Below are 26,554 nucleotides of genomic sequence, written 5' to 3'. Positions count from 1 at the left end.
TTAATATTTGATGTTCTTACGGCTATAATTCCCATTGAAACATAAGGCACTTTGTCACTTCCACTTTACTGACAGGTCATATAATGGACTCCTTTCTTATTACAAATCCACAATTGTCGTTATATGTATTTGACTGTCACGCCTATGCTTTCGTGGTTTCTCTGTTTCTGGTGGATTTCTGTCGCAGCATCATAACACCATGGCAGGTCTGTTTCACTGGACCTACACCCTATAACAATCACTCATGAAGGTTGGCTTATGGAAATATTTTGTTATATTTCTGGCCTAAACAGAGAGATGTGCTTCCAATTATGAAACATCTCCCACTTTCTTATCTGGAAGAGCCTTGACCCGAATTGAAAAGATGGCAGCAACCATGCTTCAAACTGGCTCCAATGCAAACCAGAAGGGTGACATTGCACTACCTTCATTTTTATGGTTCAGACTTGGTTTGGGTTTTGGACTCAGGTGAGTCAGAAGAGGTTCGAGGTCAAGCTTTCAAATTTGGTGGTAAAGGTTATATGTCCTCACAAAGAACAATGAAGTGGAAACGTGTGTGTGTGTGTGTGTGTGTGTGTGTGTGTGTGGTGGTGGGGGGGTGCCTTATCTGTCCCAGTCGCAGGCTGCGGAGCCCTCCAGAACATTCCACCAGCTCTGAACACACCGCCAGCTGGCACACACACACACACACACACACACACACACACGCACACACACACACACACACATACACACACAAAGCCACAGTTGCCTCACACAACCCTGCTTTTGGCCCTCACACATCTGAGGATACATGCACCCGAGGCATCCAACAGCAAAGTGGGAGAGAGATGGAGTGAGAATGAGGGAAGAGTGGAAGAAAGAGAAGAGAAGACCTGAGATAAGGAGAGGAGAAAGAAGAAATCGCTTAAAATTTAAAACGATAGAGGAATGAACATATAACAAAACAAAATGGCTAAAAGGAAAATAAAGGTACTGTGGTACTATTTCCACATAGTTAATGAACAATATTGAAATATTAAAAGAAAGAGATGTGATCAGGACAGGATAAGAAACGGGACTGATGAAAGCTGACGATGATCTCAATCTTTAAAAACACGGCCTGATCAAAGCCACGTCTCGCTCCTTTAAACCATGACCTGTGACCCCTGACAACCTCCAGACATCTGTGTGTGTGTGTGTGTGTGTGTGTGTGTGTGTGTGTGTGTGTGTGTGTGTGTGTGTGTGTGTGTGTGTGTGTGTGTGTGTGTGTGTGTGTGTGTGTGTGTGTGTGTGTGTGTGTCCTCTACCGTATCTTATGTTGTAAGACCATAAATCTGCTGACACAATCACAATGCATGAGAGAATCTACTCTGCGAGGATAAAAAAAAAAAAGCTGAAGTCAGAGTGAGGTTAGATCGAGGTTAGAGGTACTTCAAGTCTCCAGGAGATGAAGTTAAAGTCCCCCTGATGGGATGGGAGGATGTCTGAGTGTGTGGCAGGAGGAGGTAGAATCTGAAACAGACAATGTTTGTTGTTGGGGAGGAGAAGAAAGGAGCTGGGGGTGAAGAGGATGAAGAAAGAGGAGGGTGAGGCGGTTGAACAAGGAGATGGCTGGGGCAGGAAGCGGAGAAGATGAAAGACGTAAAATAAGTAAAACATAGAAACTAAATTCAAACGAGGGATCAACCAAATAAAGAGAGTAAAAAGAAAGAGATGGAGGATCAGGAAATGAAGAAGACAAGGAAAGAGCTGAATGGAGTGGAGAAGATAACGAGGCAAATGAAATGTGATTAAAAAATGTAAAATAAAAAGGAAAAACCAAGGCGAGGGAATAAAAGACAATGGGACAAAGAGAAAGGAAGAGGTCAACACACAGCAGAAAGTAAAACATGAAGAAGAATAGTGAAAATGTAAAGGATTAAAATCAAGAAAAGCAAGAGAAAGGAGAGGAAGAGTGAAGGATGAGAGAAAGAGAGGAAAAAAAGACCATGGTGAACAGAAGAGGAGGAGGATCTGAGAGGAAGTGCCCTGCAGGAGGTGTTGGAGGTGAAGGAGGTCTGGCTCCAGGCTGTATGTTCAGCTTTACTTGATGAAGGCTGTTTTGGGCTCAGTGAGACACCGTGCTGAGTCAGGTGTGTGTGTGTGTGTGTGCGTGTGTGTGCATGTATGTGTGCGCACCACTTTCAGTGAGTCACGCATACAAGTTAAAACAGGACAGGGTGGCTTTTTTAATGAATAATGTTGAAATTTATATGTTGGTGCTGTTAAAGTCAAAAAGTGGTGAAGGTAAATAATATTGAACAGAACACAAAAAACAAACCTTTTACTATGCTAGCTTATTTTGAATCTGGCGGTCACATTTAAAAAAAACATTTACTGTGTATTGTTCTATTGTGTCTTTTTTTAAATATGTTCGTTTAAAACATCTCTGACATCTTTTTTTAGAAACTGCCTGTGCCCACTGACCCTTAATTCAAAATGTGTTGATATTTTCAAAGAAAATCTTAAAAAATAAAATAAAAAAGTCAATTTCAACTGTTGATTTGTGGTTTCTGCTTTAATAAATTAGTGATGTAGTTTTATAGAAAGTATGCTCTATAAGAACCTTTTGGTGTTATATTTTCTGGATGTAATTTGTGGAGTGATGAACAGGTTTAAATTACTTTCTATTCTATTTGATGGAGCATATGTCTGTCAGCAATGTTACTTTTTTGTAGCATCACATTTGTTTTAAGACTAGCACAAGTGACAGGTGGTTACTTGGCATTAGTTTGAATTCAGTGTTTTTTAACAGGGCATGAATTCAGTAAAGTGGATCAGCAGATCAGGATCACAAACTTGTGGCCTAAATGACTGGAGTTACAGCAAAATCAGATAAATCAGATAAATGGACTGATTTCAAGTTGGAGTACCTGCATTCTACATTTTCACACTTTAGATCCTCACATTTTGAAGTGGCATTAATCACTATGAGGGTTGATGAATTAAGGGCAAATCCATTGCAGACTTATACAACTATAGAGTGTTTGCTTGTATATTATCATAATATATATAACGGTCATGTGACATATTTAGTAAATAACCCAAAGCATCCATTAAATCAAATATATTTTCATTTGTGGCAAAACAATAAAACTTTGAAATAAATAGAGATTTTAGCAATCACATGACAAATGTCTCATTTATAAAATAAAATGTATGCTGGAAATGGAGACATTTTTAATTTGAGCCTTTTTTACACTTTTGTAGGATAGAAAGGTCCTAAAACAGTGTCAAATATGGGACCAGGGTTTGGATACATATACCATAAAAAAGGGAACTATGAAGATCTACTACTTCAAATCAACTCTCTATATTGACTGCAGAACCAAAGTGACTGACATTCTCTTCACAATATTTGGTGATTCTAAAGTGTTGCTTTCAAACTTCAGTAAGTAGAAAGCTTGCCCTCGCCAGGTTGATAATCAGCTTCAAACACACGTTCATTAGGAAATAATGACCCCGTGACCTTTCGTTTATGAGACAGTCTGTCTCACCCTGTGTGCAGAAACCTGTCCCTACGTGTCCACACGGCGGCTGTCGGCCCGCACAGCCACTCCAATCCATCAGCCCACTTCATCTGTCATCACGTCTTAAACTCCTGACACCTATCCGAGAAGTCACTTCTGAGCAGTGTTTTCTGGGAAATGGAGTCTGTGGCAGGCATGTTGACAGAGCCATGTCACGCCGCTGCGGCTTTAGTGAGACGTTTACTGCGACTGACACAGAGGAATTCACAGACCTGCTTCACACACACACACACACACACACACACACACACACACACACACACACACACACACACACACACACACACACACACACACACACACACACACACACACACACACACCATTCCATGACTTCAGACTTCAGCTAACAATACAAGTGATGATTTGAGAAATGGCTGACTTTGCTGAGGTAATGTAGTTTTAATTTATAGATCTATAGACCAGGGCCAAAACCAACCTGCTCGAATGGTCCAACCCTGCTCTGCCCTAACAATGAGACCTGAGCGAAGGAATCAATAGCTACTTGGTGATTGATTTTAAAGTACCAACAGGAAGTGAATGTGCAAAAACATGCACGAAGGCTGCAGATATATATATATATTTTAATTTCACAGTATTTCGCAACAGAAGGAATCATTAAAATGACCTTATCTTGAAATCCTTTTTTTGTTCTTAAACTGCTTTGCAAAATATGGAAAATATTTTTTCAAATTCACTTTGCATGGCCGCAAGGTGAATTTGATGTGTGTGAACGAGTGACTGTGACTGATTACGTAATGTGCAATGAGATTGCTGAAGCAGTAAAATTGAGATATATGAATAAAGTCTATTCACTGTTTTTTGCTTCCGTTACCATTCTAGCGACGTTGGGTTTCAAGAAGTGTTACAAAAACAATCCTGAGAAGATGTGATGGCCTTGCAGCTGCATGCCAACATGGCGTCTGTCATCAGAGGTGATTCTGTTTGAATGTAAGATGACCCCTAGAACACACAAAGAAACACACTGCAGCACAAAGACCCCCGTCTCTTCACGTCTCATTAAACAAATTGAAGCAGGTTCGGAGTTTCCACCGTTCCAGTGATGATGGAGCCACCGGCTGTTTGTTTTAGACCCTCAGACTCATCAACACGCTGGCTGCCTGCTCGTGCAGGATGAACTGCACTTCACTGAAGGAGGATTACCACACAGTAAATTCTCAACACTTTATTTACCCCTCAGGTGGGTAATTCAATGGATAGACAAATCACGTGCACACATAAAAACATCTCAATTCAACATTAACTTGCGTAAACGTTACACAGAAGAATGTACATTACCGAGCAGGTCGATGTACATTCTACCGACTGCCAGGAACTACCGGTATAAAAAAGGGGTCAAAGGGGATATATTTGGGGTTGCTAATGTCAAGTAAACATTAGAAGAGAAGTGGAAAACTGAGGTCAGCTGTTTTACTATTGTTTTCTTAATGACAGCATGTCTTCGTTCTGATAGTAATGTTTAATTGTTATAAGGAATAATGGTTGATAAATGGACTCCAAGCAAAATTCACAGTAAAAGTCCAAATACAAGCCTCTCAGTAGCACAACATAGGAAAAATGTATCTTTCCTGTGTCCCAAAACCCTTTCTGTGGCAGAGAGGTGATTAAGCCCCTGATAGGAATCAGGTGTGCTGCATCACCTCTCTGCCCATAAAAGGAGGAGCCGCCTGGACATGGGGTGACAGGCAGGAGCACAGGCAGAAAAGCAGTGTGTGGGTGTTGGGTGTGGTTTTGGTTGAGTTAATAAAACAACTATGGTGATGGAAATTCCTTCTGTCTCTGTGGGTGGAGCCCGGCGGTGGCATGGTCAACTGCTACACTTTCTTTTGAACCTATTAGGTTCACTTCAACACTAACACTTCAACTTTGGAGGGGGCATGGAACTCAGAAAGGTGTTAAAAGCTGCTTGTATTTGTATTTGTGTTTAACATTGCCCATGAAACTGTCTTTTTAACAGTGAAAACTAGAAACTAAATTAAAGAGATTCCATAAAAGTTAATAAAACAATATTTTCTACTTTTAGCTTTCATCTGTGAGCCGAATTTAGGCCAAGCAGCAAAGACAAGTTTTTTTGGGACTTTTTCCAACAACAATTTTCTCCAAATCTCAGTCTGTCATCAAACATAGTTCACAAGTATTTGTGTGTCTGGGTGAGTTCAACACTTGGCCGACTGCTGGGCTGTTAGTTTCCAAATGATCTTCTTCGTGACTCACTTGATCACTCAGTCACGTAAGTCTACAGTCTGAAAGCCAGATGGCTCAACAGTTTCCCTCACAAACTAAGTTTAGAGGTACAGATAAACAGTCTTTTACCATCACTGAGTCAATTAAAATTGTTGGTGTCTTTTTTTTTATAGGTACTACATTTGACATCAATGTTAAACCTCTCAGCTCATGATGTTTTCTGGCTGCACCGTAAACACTCACAATTGTATTTCATCATGAACTCATGAGGTTCATTTCAATTAAAACTGCATTAAACAGTCACAAGGTCAGACGGAATTGTGTCAGTTCTGTATTAATAAATCGTTTTCCTTTTGCTGAAATATGATTTACTATTCAGTTTTTGCAATATAAAACTTTCCAGGTTGAGTCATTTCAGCAACTTTAATTAAGTATCAAGCCTGTGGGCATAAAAAGTGAAGGAGGGAGGCTGCAGCTGCACCCACAGAGGGTTGAATCCTGCCTTTTTTTTCAGCTGTAAATATTAATTGAGCCACTGCACATTCAATTTGTTTCAAACAATCAAACATTGCAAAACTCTGAACACCTCTGGCAGTTGTTCTCTTCAACACAGCTACGGGGATAATGTGTAATGTCATTTATTTTTAAACCGTTTTCTTGTATTGGTCAGAAGCAGGGTAGTATATAAAAAAAAATACTTTTACTCTTTTGCAAAGATAACTTCAAAATAAAGTTAGAATTTAAAAGTAGATATGTACATGTCTGGAAAAACAAAGAAAAAAACAACAAAAAAACACTAAAACACGTGGTATTATTAGTATACACAATGTTATTATCCAAACATTTTTATATTTGATGACTACCAAACCTCTCAAAACAAACCAATCAAATACAATAAAAAATAAATGATTATTTTGCCTCTTTTTGTCACTGGGAACTGGTAATGTTACCCAGCTCACATTGTTCATATGACAAAAACAAACATGTAGCCGAGCTGTCTCCAGGAGTGTGAAAAAGAGACAAACAAGTTCATCCATGAAATTAAGCTCAAAGAATACATTACTTAAATTTAATCAAAACCATGACCAGGATATCAGGAAGCTCTCCTAAATCCCCCACAACCCCACTGTGAGGCTCCCAGTTTGACCATGTTCAGACAAATTGTTCCCACTGGGAAATGGGACCATTACCACCTCCCAGTTAGTCATGAACTCATCATAGTACCAATGTACTAAAAGCAACCAAACCTAAAGAAACATTGGAATCCCATCCATGAGTGTTTCCCTTTTTCTTTACGTCTGTGACCGACTGCCCCGAAGGCTAAAACACCAAACATCGAAGACAGCAAAATGGCTGTCGCATATCTTCAGTAAAACACTCTCCAGCCTGGAAGCCACTTTGAAAATCCTCCTCCTCCTCAGTTTCATCCACCAACTCCCTGAACTTCAGACAGAAAAACCAACAAGCTCCGGAGGGGAAAACTAACATAGAAACATCCTCTCTTCTTCTGTTATGTTTTTTTTTTCTTCTTCTCTGCTTCTGTGTCTCAGCTGGATCACAGTGATGCATTTATATTTGACAACTGGCATCAATAAGTCAGCAGGCGTGTAAATAGAAATGTCCTCACACCTTCAGTACATCTGTGTTCAGCGGGGAGTGTGTGTTCGAGAAGGTGTGTGTGCATGTTCACAGTTTTACCCCATTTATGTTTCAAATATACTGGATGTATGTTTTATTCATAGCCAATACTAATCTATGTGTGTGTGTGTGTGTGTGTGTGTGTGTGTGTGTGTGTGTGTGTGTGTGTGTGTGTGTGTGTGTGTGTGTGTGTGTGTGTGTGTGTGTGTGTCCTGCAAGTGCACAAGTGAAAGCGCATGGTAGGTTTACTCCTCTGTGGATTGAGTATAAAATCTCACCTATGAAATCTGGAAAATGTAAGTGTGCCAATTTAAGGATATCTAAATTTAGGAATATATGAACAATACAACCTCGGTGCATTTATAAGTGATTGACCTCAACAATTATGTTCTAAGGGAGTGAACCAATGTTCACATTTTCAAAAGTAATCTAGATATTTATCATATTCTATATATAGGTGTGGTGACATGCAAATATCAGGTATAAAAAACAAAACAAACAAACAAACAAACTATGAGTTATTCAGTTCAAATTGCAAATATGTGAATATTGGCAGTGAAGACCTCCTTCAGGTTTAATCTAAGTTTTTTTTTTATTATTTGCTGGTATGCAACTAAAACAAAAAGTTGTGAGGACGTTGTACAGTGTATACGAATTTGTGTTATTTTTGTGAGACATGTGATGACAAAGTGAGTGACATATGACCAACAAAATGATCATTATAGCCAACTTTTGAAAAATGTTTCCACACAGCAAAATGTCAAAATGATGACAAAAAACATACGCACATCATATTAGATGAGTAGATGAGATGAAATCCTTGTGTAGGATTACATATTAATAAACATAAAATAAAGTCTGGATGTAAATGTTTTGATGAATAGCTTATGTCCTGACTGTAGGAAATGCAGTATAATGAATCATTAATTACAAGTGATACACCTCAAACTTATTGAAGTATCGATCCTTATTTGACACAAATAAGGCAGAACAGTGAGATGGTGGTTAAACACATTTGCCTCAAAGTCAAGTTTCCATGTTCTCCCTGTGCCTGTGTGCATTTCCACTCAAGTCATTGAGATGAATTCTAAATGGTACATTTTTGGGGTCTAAATTATCCAAACACAGGAGTTCAAATGTAGCTGGTAGACTAGATTGCAACAGAGAACCTTGATTTGGATAAAACAGATGTAGAAGATGGAGGATAAAACTGTGTAAAAGGAAAGAAAATCTATGAAAAAATAACAAAAACAAAAAAACAAGCACCCAGATCTGGACTTGGATCCATGCAAAAGACAATAAAACTACATTGAGTCATGAGAGCACGGTCACTGAGCACAAAAGCACACATAAAGAGACAGTACGCAAACAACTCAGCTAGGTGTTAGCAGACCGTGGTGGCTGGACTGGTTAGCACAGAGACACACACAAACACACAATGTGGCGGACCCCCGGGGTGTGTGAGAGTGAGCGGCGGTCGTCCTGTCAGAGCTGATTTGAGGCCACGGTGTCGCAAACGCAAACCTGCTTCATATTGGATTACCCGCCCTGCTCTGAAGAGGTGTGTGCATGCGTGTGTTTAGATGTGCGCGTGTGTATTAGTGTGTACGTGAGAGTGTGTGAGGGAACAGACATTTACACTTTTGTCGTCGTCCCTGGAGCGCCGTGTGACTCCCAAATAAAGTCGAGTCCTCCGCTGTCTGCGTGGAGTGTTTGGCTGTGTTGACTCTTGGTTTGATTGTTATACTATATCTACCTCTGTGGTGTGTTTTCACTTTCTGTGGGGTTTATTTTGTCAGACCAGTGGGTCGTGCATGTATACATGAGTCCTGTACGTCTGCCTCTGTGAAGATCAACCTTGATATTTGGACCGTGGACATTAAAAGGGCAACTCCGAGAAACCCAGACTACTTCAGTTGACAGCGCACACTGTGATGTCGTTGTGAAGAAACTTATTGGGTCTTTCCACCATCCTCCTGTAAAGAGAAGCGTGCATGTAGGACAGAGAAGGGTATATATGAGTGGTCAGGACTGTGACACAGAAGAAAGGCATGAGTGATCAGGAATGTTTATGAAACAGTAGTGAGACCGGCTCTGATGTGTGAAGTGGAAACAGTGTAAAAGACAGGAGTCTGAGTTGGAGGTGGCATAGATGGAGAGGATTCTCTCTGGGAGTGACCAGGATGGGACAGGATAATTGTGGGATGGAGGCAAATCAATGGTTGTAGTTACCCCTGCAGGGACGCAACAATTGAAAGACAACAAAGGTAAAGTATGCGTCTCATTATATTGTGTTTCTTGATCAACTATCCACTGGAGAATAAATTCCATAATCAATACATTCATGGGAAAAAACCCAGAACTCATTTGGGAGTTTGGTTACTTTCTAGAAAAAGAAAAAGAAAATGTAGGCAATATACAGTCACCAATTAACCTCAGCTGCATGTTTTGCAGATTCTTGTGATTGGTTCCTTGCACAATGAACTGACTAAAAACAGACACCAGCTCAGTTTCTGTATAACTACAGCCAGTTTATGATACGACAACTCAGCACCAACATGTATAGAAGATCGTTTAGCCCTGAGCACCTTGTGTCTCTCTCATTATAATCTGTCACAGAAACTCAGCAGGCTCACTTCACTGCTCTCTGTGTGTGTGTGTGTGTGTGTGTGTGTGTGTGTGTGTGTGTGTGTGTGTGTGTGTGTGTGTGTGTGTGTGTGTGTGTGTGTGTGTGTGTGTGTGTGTGTGTGTGTGTGTGTGTGTGTGTGTGTGTGTGTGTGTGTGTGTGAGAGTTTATTTTACATTAATTTGCAGCATGTGTGTGTATAAATATGTGTCCATGTGTTGGAGGAGGCATATGGGTCAGGTACCCTGGGACCGCTGTGTGACAGCTGGCCGTGTGTGTGTGTGTGTGTGTGTGTGTGTGTGTGTGTGTGTGTGTGTGTGTGTGTGTGTGTGTGTGTGTGTGTGTGTGTGTGTGTGTGTGTGTGTGTGTGTGTGTGTGTGTGTGTGTGTGTGTGTGTGTGTGTCGGACCGGTCAGACTGGTGCATGAGAGGATACACGGTACAAACAAAAAGGCCATGTGCTGTGGGTGCTATGAGGGGAAACTAGGTTCAGCTGAAGGTGACAATGATGATTCAATTACAGTTTCCTTGCTGCTTTTTGAACAGTGATCGTTGACATTTTTCAAGGGAAAGGACCATTTAAGTTGTGGCCTTACGGTGTGATAGTGTTTGTATGTTTGTTTTTGTTTGTTTGTTTTTTTTGCTGGAGACGTTCAATACCATAATACTGGGGATGCTATGCTGGAATACTTCAAAAGCTTCATGTCCTGGCAGATGCAAGCTAAAAATAGGACATCTCAAACACCATTCTTTCTCATTCTTACCACATGTTTGAATGTTCCTATTTTCAGAGCTGAAAAGGCTCCACACATGACTATTCTTTTTTTGTTCAATCTGTCTGCATTAACATGTATCTTTGGTGCAATTTAGGAGAAGAATCTATCAAGAATTTCACACATCTGTCAAGCAGAAACCTCTTCTGCAAATGTTTGGATCAAGTGTTCAAAATGTAACTCCTAAAAGCATATTTCTTTGTTTAGCAAATTAACACACACTGGCTTGGCTCAGTATTAATAAATTAATCTCCATTACATATCTTCCTTGCAGAGTTTGCATTGTTACCCCTCTTGTTGTCTGGTGAGGTGACTTTAAATTGCTCATAGGTGTGAATGAGCCTGTGTTTGTTTGTCAGTTTTGTCCTGCAATGCCATTCACATATAGTCAGTTGGGATGTGGTCAAGAGATAATGTAAATTGTAATTGGTGAAATTAAAAAATTTATAAACGATTGTCTTAACTTGTCATAAAAATAATGTTCATGTTATTGTATTGCTACACATTTGAAATGGGTTGTTTTTATATGTTGCACATAAAAATACACCAAACCATTCTCATGTAACAGCATGACAATAAGGTTGTGCTCCATGTTACTCCTTCTGGTAACCGTGTCTGTAAAATGTAACAAAACACTCCACTTGTAAATGCACTTGGATGTCTTCTGCACTGTCATATTATCAGTAGAAAAATGATGTAAAAAGAAGGAGGAAGGAAGGATGAAGAAGAGGTGGCAGGAAGTTCACTGGAATTTTTGCTTAGCCTGGCAGAAAAAAAATAAAAATACGACTTTTGCTGCTGGAAATGAAGCTGCCTCCTGAAAATGTTGAATGTCCACAATATCTTCTCTCCCGCAGCTTAGCAAGGAGCGATAAGCGGCAAGTAAGCAAGATGTGTGTGTGTGTGTGTGTGTGTGCGTGCGTGCGTGTGTGTGTGTGTGTGTGTGTGTGTGTGTGTGTGTGTGTGTGTGTGTGTGTGTGTGTGTGTGTGTGTGTGTGTGTGTGTGTGTGTGGCGATGAGGCCGTAATAAAAAGCTCCTCCTTGCCTTCTTAAAACACTCTCAAAAAAAAAATTAATAAATAAAAATGCTGCTGCTAAAGCTACATCCTCCTGAGGAACCTTTTATTTGTTTCAAACAAAAGGCTTTTCAATGAGACGATATTTCTCTTTGTTCTCAAGAGTGTGGGAGCATTAAATGAACGCTGTGGACACATCGGTTGCAGTTGACGGGAAACTAATCTATTGGTACCGTTTTCATGTTTCATGAAACATGATATTAAGCGAGTTAGAAGAGTTGGAGGAGGAAGTTATCAAACAGGAAATAAATCTGAATTAAGCAAAAAATAAAAAAAACAAGAAAAATGAAATGCTATCAATGGACGACCTGTTCCAAACCTGTGGTTTAACAAAAGGTTGTGTCCTGTTGGTACACCAGCTTTGACACTTATACGCACAATATCTAGTTTGTTACAGTTTGTATATGTGCCAACATTTAGTAAATGAGGCCTATAGTCAGCTGGGATTGACTTACTTGGATAAACGAGAGTAAAACAGCGACTTACAGGGAACGCAACAAGTACACTTTTTTTTTTTTTATTTGAAGATTAACAACTGTGCATTTTTTAAGAAGATTTATAATACATTGGATTGAAGCGCTTGAACTCAAATGTAAAGTTTAGTGACTTAGGAGAACGGTAGTGTTGATGTGGAGGGTAATTTTGTAGGCGAGGGATCACTATTTCACTCCAGTGTCCTGCCGTAATCCCCCCAAAGAGACGAGTTCAGAGCTGATAAGCTGCAGAGAGGGGAGTCTGCTTTTTAATCGGCGCTGCGACCTTGGCTTGAAGCAGAAGAAGAGTCAGCCCGCAGCGTCGCTTCATCTATCCGTCCGTCCTTTCACCCGGATCTCCCCCCGGGGTCGACCGCGAGGGGTGAGAGGAACGAGAGCCCAGGGGAGGAGAGGAACAGGAGGACAAAGAGAACAGGGGGAGTGTCGTGTTGAAGATTGATGGACAGGCCAGGACTCTGGAGACGTTAAGGTTTTTAACGTGATTCTCCACGCTGCAGGGATCAGTGAAGGTCATAAACTGCTGCTGGATAAAAACGACACACCGCCGCTCTGAGAACCACTGAAGTCTCTGGTTCATCTTAATTCTCAAAAGTTTCCCTCGTCACTTACAAGCTGAGTGGCTTCTCTCATCCTCAGTCCTTTAAAGACTGCACTTTTTTCCCCCTTAAAATAACATTCTTTGGTCTGTCAAACTCCAATCTACCCTCTATTTGAAGTTGCTTTGGTAAAAAAAAAAATATTTATCACACATCATCAGTATTCCCTTCACTCTTTCAACATCAACAGGCTTTTTGTTCCCCGAAGGGCCAGCTTCACTGTTTACTATCTTGTAATGTTTTATTTTGCAGTACGTTTGTAGACACAATTGCAATCTAGTCCGTTTCACTGAGGCAGCTGGTTGAGGAAATGCATTTTTTTGATTTATCGCAGGAATACTGAGGTAAAGTTCCAGCCTTGAGGGATTCTACAGATCACTAATTATCAGGTTTAATGAACAGAAACCACAAATCACTGCCACCTGTTTATTTGCTTACCCAAAACGAGTGGATACACTTAATGCTTATTGCTCCAATTTACTCCCAGTGAATTGGATTTGGAAGACCTATATTTTCTTTCCTTTATCCTCTTTCAGGTGGGATCCTGAGAAGATCTGAGTATGTTTCTATCGTGGCTGATTATTTACAGTTTATATATGTTTAAAGCAAACAAAGTTTAGGTTTATGCTCACGCTCGGACCTTTCACAGGAGTTATAAACATCTCACTGTGCTGGAGGCTTGTATTTTTTTTTTCTAAAGAAGTGGAGACAATAAAGCAAAACCAAGCGCAAAAAGTCAGGCAACCCTCGGCTATCAATACAGGAGGTTAATGGGATGTTTTGATTTATAGCTCAGGCTCCGACTTCTCCTGTTGTTCGGACCACCACAGCGCCACAAGCTCTAACTCTATGAGATCATGCTTTAATTATAATGCCAACTTTAAATGAGTTCACATCCCTCCCTTCACCTTGAGAGACAAGACAATGTGCAAAGGTTAACCATATCTCTCTAATTATGTGGAAACTGTGCACGAGCCTTACGTCTTTGTTAGTAACTGAAAGGAAAGAGGAGACTACCGAGTCCTCATGTTCACTATCAACCACGTCCACAGGTCAGCGGCTGCACTGCTTGTGGTCTTGTTGGTACTGATGATGTTTTAAACCGGTGGTTTTCAGAGTGTGGGCAGGCTGCCTCCTCGGGGGGGGATTTAGGAAAACTTTGGGTTTTGAGAAGAAATGTAAGTAGGTGAATGGTAAAAAAAACAACAACAAAAAACAACTAAGTAAAGTACATATTCTAGGTACATTATTAATTAAAAGGAACGAATAAGGTTCAGTGACAGTGGTGCCACATCCATTCATTCCCAATGCATTCCACAACAACCCAACAGCAATCATATCCATCCGTCTATCCTCTACCACTCACAGGGTCAACGTGCAACTGGGTCCTGTCATCGCAGTCAATAAGCATGAAATCTACGTATGTATACAATACAGAGAATTCCTGTAGTGAAACAGGAAAGACCAAAATAAAGCTTCCAAAGACGAGACTGTGGTTTTTGACTTTGAAAAAGCTTCAATTGTTGCAGTGTTGGCAGAAACAAGCTTGTATTCAGATGTTTGAATCCCAATTGCTCCAACACAGTGGCTGCCCTCCTATCATTGGGCATGGGGTAAAATAAGACCTAATAAGCATCACTTCAAATGTATTTTATTTTGTATGAAAAAAAAACAACTTTTCGTATTAAATGATGTAGAAACTGCATTAGATGCATGTTCAGTACTTACTGGAGGAAGGCACTGGACCAGAGCGAAAACTTTACAGACATTGGTTTTTATAGACAAACATGTTTTATTTTAGGGAACTTGAAATTAAATTGGGCCCTATGTAACCTCACAATGAGTGACTCTTTTAGTCTATACCAGATATTTTTAAAAGGATCATGAGGAAGATCATAATACATATTGCACCAACTGCAAACAAACCACAACTAAGAAATCTGAGAGAAATCTAACTGTTGGAAAATGATTCAGATGATTCACTCGAAACCAAACTTTAACCAGTATGGTGAAAATTCTGAGTACTGTAATTATCAAATTTGTCAGATGCAGCCTTTACATGAATTATACATAACATGTTTTGTAGGAAGAATTTCCAGAAGTTCACAGCTACAATAGCAGCTCCCTTTATCTATTTCTTTATCTGGTTGCCTATTTATTTACCCATCCTCAGCTGCAAGAGAACAGCAGCAGCTACAGACTGTGATGGGACACAATTAGCGAGGACACGTCAACTCATACAAACAGACACAATGACGTGCAGCAGTCCTGAGGGGTTTTGTGTTTGTGTTTGTGTTTGTGTGTGTGTGTGTGTGTGTTTGTGTGTGTGTGTGAAGAGAGAGAGAGAGAGAGCTCGAGTTTGCATTAATGGGGAATGGGAGGGGATTGCTGGGGGTTAACATGCAGAAAACAGATGTGCATCATGTCACACATACATGTTAACAACATATGCACACAGCTGAGGTTACAGTTCATTCATTTCATGGTGTGCTTCTAAGTGTGTGTGCGTGTGTGTGTGTGTGCGTGTGTGTGTGAGCATATTTGATGGGTGTTTTTTTTTTTTTTCTGAAAAAAACTTGTTTGGTTATTGAAGGAGAAGTAAAGTCGGACTGTAAATAATTGTTCTCTTTCACCCCATTCATCCCCCATCAGGAGAGAGAGAGAGAGAGAGAGAGAGAGAGAGAGAGAGAGAGAGAGAGAGAGAGAGAGAGAGAGAGAGAGAGAGAGAGAGAGAGAGAGAGAGAGAGAGAGAGAGAGAGAGAGAGAGAGAGAGAGAGAGAGAGAGAGAGAGAGAGAGAGAGAGAGAGAGATGGGTGGGAGTCAGTTTGTATTATCGGTGTGTGTCAGTGCAGGATAGCATGAGGAACAGCTCCACTACACCATAGAGAAAGGAAATCTCTGTTCATTCCTGTTATATAATCCCTGTTCACACACTGAAGCGTCATCTGAACCAGTCTTGTCAGTTTCTGAGGGTTTAAATTGCGTTTTCTTACCGAAAAATACAGATGTGCTGACTGCACTGTCCTGAAGAGAAAAGGAGATATTACTAATGAATTACAGTGGAACTGCTATTAAGGTTTTCATAGTTTGAGTCAGGGCTTATGGGACTTTCTGTGATGAATTTGCATTACAAATTATTACAAATGAATATAAACATAAAGAAAATGTGTCATGAAGAAGAAAAAACATATATAAGTGACACTGGTTTGTAATAAATGTATTTTTCCATGCCTGCAAAACATATTTATCTCTTTATTTATCTAAAACCTTCGATGTTTTTATGCCATGAAAAAAAGGTTGCCCCTGACCTTGGACAGCTTTTGTCAAAGTTTTCAGTGACAAAATGCAAAGTGCAGAGCTGAATACACAAAGAAGAGTTTATTTTTTCTGCCATTCTACTTCTGCACCTGCAACCCTACATTTCCACACAGCGATCCACATGGGGGGGTTCTGGGGCAGAGAGAGGCTTGAAAATGAAAACAGCGAGTTGAGAAAACGGTTGGTAACAACCAGAAAATGGAAATGAATGGGGAAAGGTGTGTGTGATCATCAGTGTGTCATTTTGCACACATATTAAATCTCCTCTGATAGTCTGAGCAGAGCAAAGTGGTGATGAAGCCTGCGTGCGTGCGTGTGTGTGTGTGTGTGTGTGTGTGTGTGTGTGTGTGTGTGTGTGTATGTGTAAGAGAGACAGACAGTGACTTAGTGGGTCCAGCATGATGATACACTGCACTTATAGTCACTTCACCTAAAATGCAGGATGTGTGTCTGGACCTTTCAAGTTGATAAATACGTTGCAATTCCAACTTGACTTTTCATATTGTCATTTTTGTCTTTCCGATTAAAATGAATGTAAATCTCATCAAGCCATACACTCAGGTGGGGAGCTCTGGAGCCACGTGTGGCTCTTGAGTCCCTCTGTAATGGCTGCTGGCAGCTTTTATGTTTATATATTTACATTATATAAATATAAATTAAATTAAAAATTATTAGAAAGTCCATTTTGCACAATATGGCCCCTTTAAAAAGGTTAAACTTGTCAAAACATCTGCACTACATAAAGATGCTTAATTCAGCAAAAATATACAAACACCTTCAGGAAGTGGTCTGAATAAACTTTATAGAGTCCATAAGTGCATGCAGTGCGTGTTTATTATGGCAGTACAGATGGGATGACCTTGTCCTACTTGGTGATTGGAGAGCGGTCTCGCCTGAGGCCACAGCTGATTGGCTGTCAATAAGCTATTAGGACAACAGGGAAAAAACAGAAACAATGGAGGTGGAGAGCGATGGAAAGCTAGAGAGGGTAATGAGGACAAACTGAGAGGAAAGTAACTTAGAAATAGTCTGTAGACCTTCTAGCACCTCCAGCAGGATGCAGGTTCCACTACAATGTTATAATTTCTAATAACCTAAATTAAAGCAGATTATAGGGAAGCAATAGTGTTGTTCAACAACACAGATGTAAAATGAGAATATTGTTTTAACTTAGCTGAAAGACAAACACTTCCTATTGCACAATACTTTTTCTATCTTACCATTCAGAGCTAAATATTTAATTTGTATGCTTTTTTATGCTAATATCTAAACTACATGAAACCCAATCAATCTCTTATGTTGGAATCATAATGAGGAGGGACGAGCTGATAAAAACTAAGATCTCATCTAAATGGTAAAAAATTATTTAAAAAATGCAAGGTCATAAGCAATCAGGAAGCAAAGTAGAATAAATAAACATATGCATGGTGGCTGATATGTACTGAAGCTATGCTTGAGATCATTCCTGCACTGAATATTATCATTTATCTTTAAATAGACAGGAAAACACGTTTCCTCTTTTATGCTACATATGTTAATGCTAAGCTACCGTATATCAATCTGATCGACGAGGCGGGGGAGTAATTCGAGGATTTTTTTTTTTACAACATGATAAAATAGCAGGAACCTGTCATTAATACAATGGCACTCGTCTGAATTACAGTTTTACTCTCATTGATTAAAACAACACGGACTTTAAGCTGTAAATAATAAGACATCATGTGGATCATCAGAGTTACAGTAGCCTTTTCATGCAGTTCAGAGTTGTTGGAACTGTTAGATTTGATGAATCCGGTCCATTATTTATATGTGTGCTGTTGCTTTGTTGCTTTTTAAAAAGGTCAGCTTCAGTGTGCGGTCACAATAATTTACCCTGCAGCATTTTGAACACACACAGAAGAATGCACATTACCACAGTGAAATACCAACAAATAAACATGCACATTGAGACTAGTGTGATCATGTATGTGACACTGACAAACACACAATCACTGTGAAGCTCAGCAGCCTTGAGGACACAGTCCCATAGTGCTTGGTTTCTAACAAACACACACACACACACACACAAACATGTGGCACTGTGGCAGGTTGCTTCAGGCCTCAGGCTAAATCCAGAAATAAAGACAATAGAATAAAAATGTGTGTGTGTGTGTGTGTGTGTGTGTGTGTGTGTGTGTGTGTGTGTGTGTGTGTGTGTGTGTGTGTGTGTGTGTGTGTGTGTGTGTGTGTGTGTGTGTGTGTGTGTGTGTGTGTGTGTGTGTGTGTGTGTCACCCCAGGGCTGCTAAACAGAAAATCTGTAGGAAAGCCTGACAGACCAGGGCCATGTTTGTGGAATAATGCGAGTGCGTACGTGCATTTGTACTTCACACAAACACATTTTAGCTAAAACAATTAATAACAGTTAACAACAGTGGAGCTGCAGTTTAATGAGGGAACAGGCCCGTTGGTGTGCAGGCAGCTGCATTAATTGCAGCCAACAGGAACAATTTTCTCATTTAAATATGCAAATAAACACATTTATTACAGTTAATGAGACGGTAAATAAAAAAAAAAGTTTTCTTCTTTGAGAAGTTTATCTGAGTCACGGTCACCAGTTCTCAGTTTTGCTCCATATGATCTATTTCTGTATAGTGCTTCAACTTGCTTCCTTTCTGGATCCATCCATCGTATATCTACAACCTTTATTCATTTTATGCCACAAAATGTGTTTAACCTTTAAAATGAGGATGACACAGCTCATAAAGTGAAATAGTGTTGCTATAAGTACAAAAAATGCATCTTAAGTTGCATTTACAAAGACAAATCTGACCCCCATCACTATCCTAGAAGGTCATGTCATTGAGGAAGTTAACTCTTATAAATACCTTGGAGTCACAATCGATGATTCCCTCTCGTTTATGCCTCACATTGAGCAGCTTGTGAGAAAGCTAAAATTTAAATTGGGTTTTTATTTCTGACATCGATCACTCTTCTCCTTCCAGTCTAAAAAGTGCCTTGTTGAGGCCACTTTCTTGTTCATGTTGGGCTATGGGGACATTGTATATACTGTATATGAATGCCACTTCTCAATGTCTACACTCACTGGACACAGTTTATCATGGAGCACTGTACTTTCATTGTATTTCATGTATTTGTCTTTTGCTATTTGTTTTTAACAACATTTTAGTATCACCGACACTGTAAATGTATTTTATATACCTATACCAGCACACACTTATGTGTTTTTTCCTGACTAAATAAAGGCTAATGAAAATGAATGAATGAATGAATGCATGAATGCATGAATGAATGAAAATGTATCGACTATCATAACATTATGGCATGTTCACCTGATATTGTGTCATTAAAAAAACATTTATATGTAATAAAATGTGCAGACAATTGACAAATTCACCAAAGAGCTTGATTTCTCACTGGATTCCTTTAATATTCCACGTAAACACCCTACCAACTTGGACTACTACACCAAATACCTTGTTGCTGCCACAATCGAGACTTACTAAAATAATATGACTTTCTTAAGAGATTGGGTGGATTTCTTTAAAACACAATTTTCCTTGAACTCTACAAAGAATTGCAGAAGTTAACAAATATGATTACTTGCCTGTTAATGGGTATTTGTGGTTAACTCAGAAGGTATGCGACACACCACCAGTTCATGTTTAACCGACAGCTGTCTCGGAAAGGTCTTCCTTTGTTTTGCATGGTCTTTTTTGAGTTGGGGCGTTTTTTGTTTTTTTTTGGATGGTATGAAGTAATATCTTATTGGATCCTGTTTCATTACATTTCTTGGAGAAAAAAAACAACTGTAATCAGTGTTTGCTGGCTGGAAACACAAACATTACTGAGTATTGTAGGGTCGTAATGCTCACAGCCTGTAGACACAGTCGGGGTGCTGAGGATTGCATCTGACAGACGTAGCTGTTAGTTTGATAAGTTTAAAATATTGATTTCATATTCATGAAAGTTTAACCATGAGACGCATCCTCCTGAAATTAATTCAACATGATTGACTCGCTTGTTGAACCAGAGAAGATCTGGTCCACTTATAACACGTGTGCAACAGCATATGTTGACGAGGAAGCACAATAACCAAACAAGATGCATGTTTTATTTGGGCTTGTGGGCAACTTACAAATGAAATTAGCATTAATTACACACAGCTCAGACATTCTGCTGCTGACGTGCTGCTAATAAGAACAAAGAAGTTCATCAGGAGATTTGTGAACACCGAAGCTTCACAAAATTGACTAGAAACCAGATCCAGAACAGTGGATGGTGAACAATGCGTATTCAATGTGTCATCCGCCATTTCTTGACACTTTCTTCCTACGACATTGTGCAAAAAGCAGGGTGCACTGAGCATGCCACCAGTTCATCACAAAGACAACACAAAGAGACAATTGCATACATTCACAGGCTTATGGGACATTAAAAGGCACCAATTTAATACTCATGTGTTTGGACTTGAGCAGAAAACCTGAGCACCAAAGAAACTGCTGCACCACTTTGTATTGCTACACATCCACCCCAGTGACTGAATCCAACTCCACATGCTACAATTACACAGATACCATCAGGAAGCTGTGAGTTTGCTTAAGTGTAACAAACATATGTCTCGTTTATAGGTATCGATGACCAAACCTTTATTTAATTAGCAAATCGCTAATGTCTGACTTGGTGTGTTTTAGACCCTGGTTCCCTGTTCACATGAAGACGATCTGCTGGAAATGGTTTGTTTCTGGGTCTGTTTGCTTGAGTTCACTGTGCAGTGATTGGATGGAGCGTTGAATCCCAATAATGTTACCAAAAATTATCAAACATATTCAACTGTCGCTGCCAATAAATCTGAATTTGGCAACAACAAAACAAAAACGGATAAGCTCAATATGGAAGATGATTGGTCACACAGTTAAAAACAAACAAAAATGATAGGGAAAAGAAGAGCAACAGAAATGATTCATAACACACTCATTCTGTACACTCACAATCCTCACCAGCGTCTACATCGAGAACACATTTTCACACTCCTATACTCTGTTGTAATGTACTTTCATGTTTTAAAAAAAAAAGGAAATTGTAGCAACCTTTCCTAAAACCTCAAGGCTATATGTGAGTCTCAGTTGGTCCATTATAACAGCATCGCATTTTATGGCATCCTAAAACATTGCCGGGTAATAAATGAACGTAATTTTCACCAGTTTCACTTTCCCCACTTCTAACTGTGATGATATACTTGGTTTATTTTAGTCTCTTTTCTCTTTCTGTTCTCTTTCTTTGGCCTCAGGACTGTTTCGTTATGGCGCTAATCATTGTGCAGCTAAATTAAGTCATTTCAAGCACAATCAAAATTGAAAAGGAAAATTAGTGCTGTCATTAAAGTCATGGCCTCCACTAACACACACACCAAACAGGAATGTGTGTCCTTGTGTGTGTGTCAATGCGGACGCCCGAGTAAGTGTGTGTGTGCATGTGTGTGAGTTCACTGGGCATTTATTAAAAGTCAAGGATAAAACGGATTCAGTAGAGTCGCTGCCGTCTGCGGTGATGGACGAGCTGCCAGAGCGTGAGAGAGACCTGTGTACGTGTCGATGATGTAGATGTGTGTGTGGACTGTGAGGGTCGTGTGTGGACAATTTATTACCTACAGGAGGTGAGGAGTGTGTGGGAACGTGTGTGCCTGCCGGATGTTAGGGGTGGGGAGAAAAACAATTTGCATTAGCTCCACAATGTTCACCTTCAACCATTCTGTGTTCAGTCAGGACAATACAGTATTACCTGAGATTTTTCAGATTAAAACAAGTGATCAGCTACATGCGCCAGTGCATGCTTAGTTATACTCAAAATCATTTCAGTTCATATAGACTGTATCGTTGCTGCAGTAACAGGATGATTCAGAGAAGACAAAGGTTGATCGGTTACTTGTTAGACCAGATCAGCCTCAGATTTTCGACAGCAGACCGTTAAAACTATCCAGAGATCATCTGCTGAGCCCACTGACCAACCAGAGGCCTTTGAGCTGCCTCTGCTCAGACCTTGTTCCCACACATCAAAATCACAGCCGACGAAAGGCAGGCGCCTCAATCAGCCGGCCAGTTTACAGCACGCTCAGAGCCGTGTCCACCAAATCACCACTCTTTCTCTGCAGCCACAAACCAGAGCTGGCCCGAACTCTGCAGCTCGCGTTAATACAAACAAAACTTCCCGTTGGAGACCCTTGGTCCGCTCCAGCCCCCGTGCACGCAGACCTGGGGGAGCCCCAGGTGAGCAAATACATCTAATTTCTGCAAATAAACAGCCGACATGCAGTTTGGATCGGCTGATTAGGCAGATCTGACCAGAACACCAAACTGCCACCACCATCATCCAGATGTAAGGTCTGTAGGCTCTTGACCAAACATTTACTTTGACGGATGTGGGGGGGGGGGGGGGGGGGGGGGTCGGTGGTCGCAGCAGCATCTGGACGTTGTTTCACCCTGTCAAACAGATCAGAGCTGCAAGACCCCAGCTCATTTCAGACTGGTGATATGTTGACTTGTTTTAATGCTGCTTGAAGGTATGTCTTCCAGTTTGTTTAAGTCACTCTGCAGCAGCTGGTGGCCAGGTTTTTACTTCTGGGGATAGCTGAGACTGGTGACAGTCCAAATTTGGTTTAGGAATTAAAAGGTTAATTTCAACAAAAACACATTTTGAGTTTCCCGTAGTTATCTTGCAGCTTGCCTCAGTTTTCTATTATCTGTCTTTCTAATTGAATTGTTATTAAATATTATATTTCCTCTACTCAATACCTAAAATCTCTAATACGGATCACAATTTGTACTGGTTTTGCTCTCTGCTGTCACACTGTTCCTTCTAACTTGCCCTCTACTCACTTACTCAGATCATGATTTCCAGTGTTTGGATATCTCTTTCCTAGTATAAATTTCTGATTTTATTTTCTTGCACAATCACATGGGTAAGATTGTGACTCCTAAGCTTGAAAAATCTGTGAAAAGAAATGTGATAGTTTTCCGTGGCATAAGAGCCAATTGCATCTCACATTTCATAACTACCATGAACATGTACAGTTTCCAATGACAGAAGTCAAAGTGGAGGAAAACAGAGAGGAGCTGCGATGGGTGTGGAGGTTAGAGAAAGGGAGGAGGTGCAAGGAGGAGGAGGAGGAGGAGGAGGAGGAGGAGGAGGAGGGGTGAGGAGGGTTGAAGAGTGAGGGGAGGAAGGAGGTATCTGGGGTGTAAGGGGTTAGGGTCCGGGGAGGGGATGATGGGGAGGGGATTAACAATCTGTCAGTCAGGACGCTCTCACATATGTTGGTACTTCACTTTCCTACAAAACACACTGAAGGGCAACAGGAAGGTGTGTGTGTGTGTGTGTGTGTGTGTGTGTGTGTGTGTGTGTGTGTGTGTGTGTGTGTGTGTGTGTGTGTGTGTGTGTGTGTGTGTGTGTGTGTGTGTGTGTGTGTGTGTGTGTGTGTGTGTGTGTGTGTGTGTGTGTGTGTGTGTGCTTGCATGCGTGCATGTGTGTCACTGGTCATCCACTTCCCTGTTGGTTGAAGAGGAGGAATCATGAGGAAACTGGACATGGCCTCCATGACCCAACATTTCTGCCTTATTCTTGCTATACTTCCAATCCCAAGTCCACCTCTCTAACCTTTAGGCGACCACAGCCCAACATGAACCGGGGTCTCACAGCTTCATAGATGGTGGTCATGCCCACTAACTACTAGTACTATTGCATATTGTCTGAGATTTACCACACAATTGATTTTGTATATTGGAAATTAGAGTTTGTTAAATAAAAATCTTAGTTGAAGTTTTTCCCTCACTTGTTTTTTCCTTTTATGCTATGGTAAGAGTGAAAATACAGTGAAAAGATTGAGGAAAAAGACGGAGAAACAGCACATACTCTGTGGCCATGGGAGTGTAACTAAAGACATTCTTTTTAATTCCAAAGCTTCTTTTTACCAAATAGATGTAGTTGCATTACTTGAAAGTAGCCTTTACTACAGCACCACATAACAAAGTATTTTCTGATAGCGGTGTCAGGAAACCTATTTTGTCATTCAGGTTGAGTGACCTCTGTCTATCTGAATGCAGCTTCACAGAGGCAGGAGCAAAACAAATTCTGTACCTTTGTGAGAAAAAAAAATGCTTTCCATCTGCACAATCTTCTTCAGTCAAGGTTGCATTTTGTAGAAGCCTCGTTTCTCTAAGGATGATGCATGTGTGTCTCTAAACTGCATTTTGAGAGTAAAACCTGTGTGTGAAAAGTGCTGAAATGTGTTTACACTGCCTCACCTCACATGCTAAACACTGTCAATTCTGTTTGTCCTTTAACAACCTGCTGGCAACAAACACTGTCTGTCTGTCAGACACTCACAGACAGTTGGCAGAGTTCTGTGTGGAGTGCTGTAAGGAATGAATGAAAGCGTGTAAAGTAGCCGGCTGACGGTTAAGGTCGATTCAAACTCTTCTGGAAAAGAGCCAACACAAGCCACACATACAGCTCAGTGAATAAACACCACACAGCCTCCTGGAGGAAAATTCAGCAGAATTATTTCGAAAGAGAAAACTTTCTGCAACACACACACAAAAAAATCAACTACAGGCACTACTAACAGACATAATTTCTCTCTGCATGCTATTGGTCCTTGGTTGTAGCTTTACTGTAATTTTTCTGACATATGACCTAACAAACTCCAGGCTACAGAGCATTTTGGAAAATTATCTTCCATCTCTGAGCACTTCACGGATTCCACTGGGATCAGGTTTTAAGCACAAACGAAATTGGTTAAGAGCACAGTTAAATACACAGGCGCACACCTAAATTATATTCCCTTATGGTTATACTAAGAGGGAGGATATCTTAAATTGAGTCCTCCATTTCATGAGTTATTCATATGTATCTGCCAAAATGTGATGCGGTAGCGGCACTCAAACTTCGGAACAACCTCTTCCAAGTATTATCTGCGATTTTACTCAAGAACGAGGGTTTTCCTACCTCGGACATTGTGGATCTTCACCACCACTTCAGCAGGCTCCCGCAGGGTGCGCGCCAGGTATAAGCGCCCCGAGTCCCGCTCGATCTGGACCGGAGAGTCCGCCTCGGATATCACTTCGAACCGCCGCTGGTCAAACCTCTGGTCTGGCACGGTAAACACAAGATCTCCGACTCTGACTTGATCTGGTACAGTGACTGTGTAGGTCAGTTCCTCGTACAGAGCCCGGGGCATCCTCCGCGCTCTGTCGGACCGGCGGACGTTGACGCACAGGAACACCGGCTCTCCGATCAAAGCTACGTTTCCACCGTCCTTCACGTAAAGGCGTAAAATCACCTGGCTGACCCCTACCAGGGAACCGACTAGTCTCACTTGTCCGGTTTGTGGAACCACGTGGAGCAGGTGAGACTCGGGCGATGCGTAAAAGATGATGCGTCCGTTCCTCTCTGCGTCACCGTCCTTTGCGTTAAAACGGGCAAGCTCAGATCCAAGCGGGGTCAACTGGTCTATTTCAACGGTCTTGTTTCCACGAGAGAATCGAGGGATGTTGTCATTTTTGTCTGACACCTCAACCTGGACCAAGGCTGGTCTCCTTAGACAGCGCGGTGGCAGCTCCACCGTCAGCTCATACATCGCTATAAATTCCCGATCCAGAGTTTTAGCAGAGACCAGTCGCACATACCCATGGTAGTCCCGGTGCCCGCGGCGGTGAACAAGCCTGAAGTCCGATGCGTAATCACCCTTCAGACTGGCATTGAGGTTCGCACCTTGGCAGCCCGCAGCTCCGACCGCAATCACTGCTCCATCAACCGGAGTCCCTGCCGGAGAGTTCTCCGCTATTTGGCCAAAATAGCGCGTTGGATGTCCGGGCTGCGCGCACAGACATAAAGGTGACACACCAAGCAACAGCAGCCGCAGGAAAAGGTGGAGGATAAAGAGGACAACTGGTCCGGCTCCAGCCTTGGACATGTTTCCATGAAACCCGTTCCAGTTGCAGGAAAGAGTCAATGTGAGTCACCAGAGCCGGTCTTCCTCTTACTGCGACTCAAATTCAAAAAAAGATTGTATGCGTAAAAATAAAAATGTTTTTTTTCTCAAAAAAAAGACAGTCCCAAAAAAACATCAAATAAAGTAGTCAAACTAATAAAGGTCCCCCATAAATACCTCCACTTTTAGCAGCTAAATCCGTTGTGATGAACGAAGAAGTCCATTCAGTGCGCAAAACGAAGCCAATTCTTCAGTTCAACGAAAAACGATTTTTACGCACAAATGAAAGTTT

At 40.9% G+C, this 26,554-nt stretch overlaps 1 protein-coding gene across 1 annotated transcript in view; it reads right to left on the bottom strand.

Annotated features, from left to right (window-relative positions):
- LOC308133119 (neural-cadherin) overlaps window positions 1-26,244 on the bottom strand; it is a gene marked incomplete at both ends in the record, with an annotated part of 142,047 nt that extends 115,803 nt beyond the window's left edge. The window contains one exon of the mRNA XM_080500402.1: window positions 25,278-26,244. Within this exon, the coding sequence (XP_080356528.1) occupies window positions 25,278-26,244 (967 nt within the window). The remainder of the gene's footprint in view (window positions 1-25,277) is intronic.
- Window positions 26,245-26,554: the final 310 nt, after the last annotated feature.

The sequence above is a fragment of the Blennius ocellaris genome, assembly GCF_963422515.1.
Source record: "Blennius ocellaris genome assembly, chromosome: 8".
In the NCBI taxonomy this organism is placed as follows: Eukaryota; Metazoa; Chordata; class Actinopteri; order Blenniiformes; family Blenniidae; genus Blennius; species Blennius ocellaris.
This window is presented reverse-complemented; position numbering and strand designations above follow the sequence as displayed.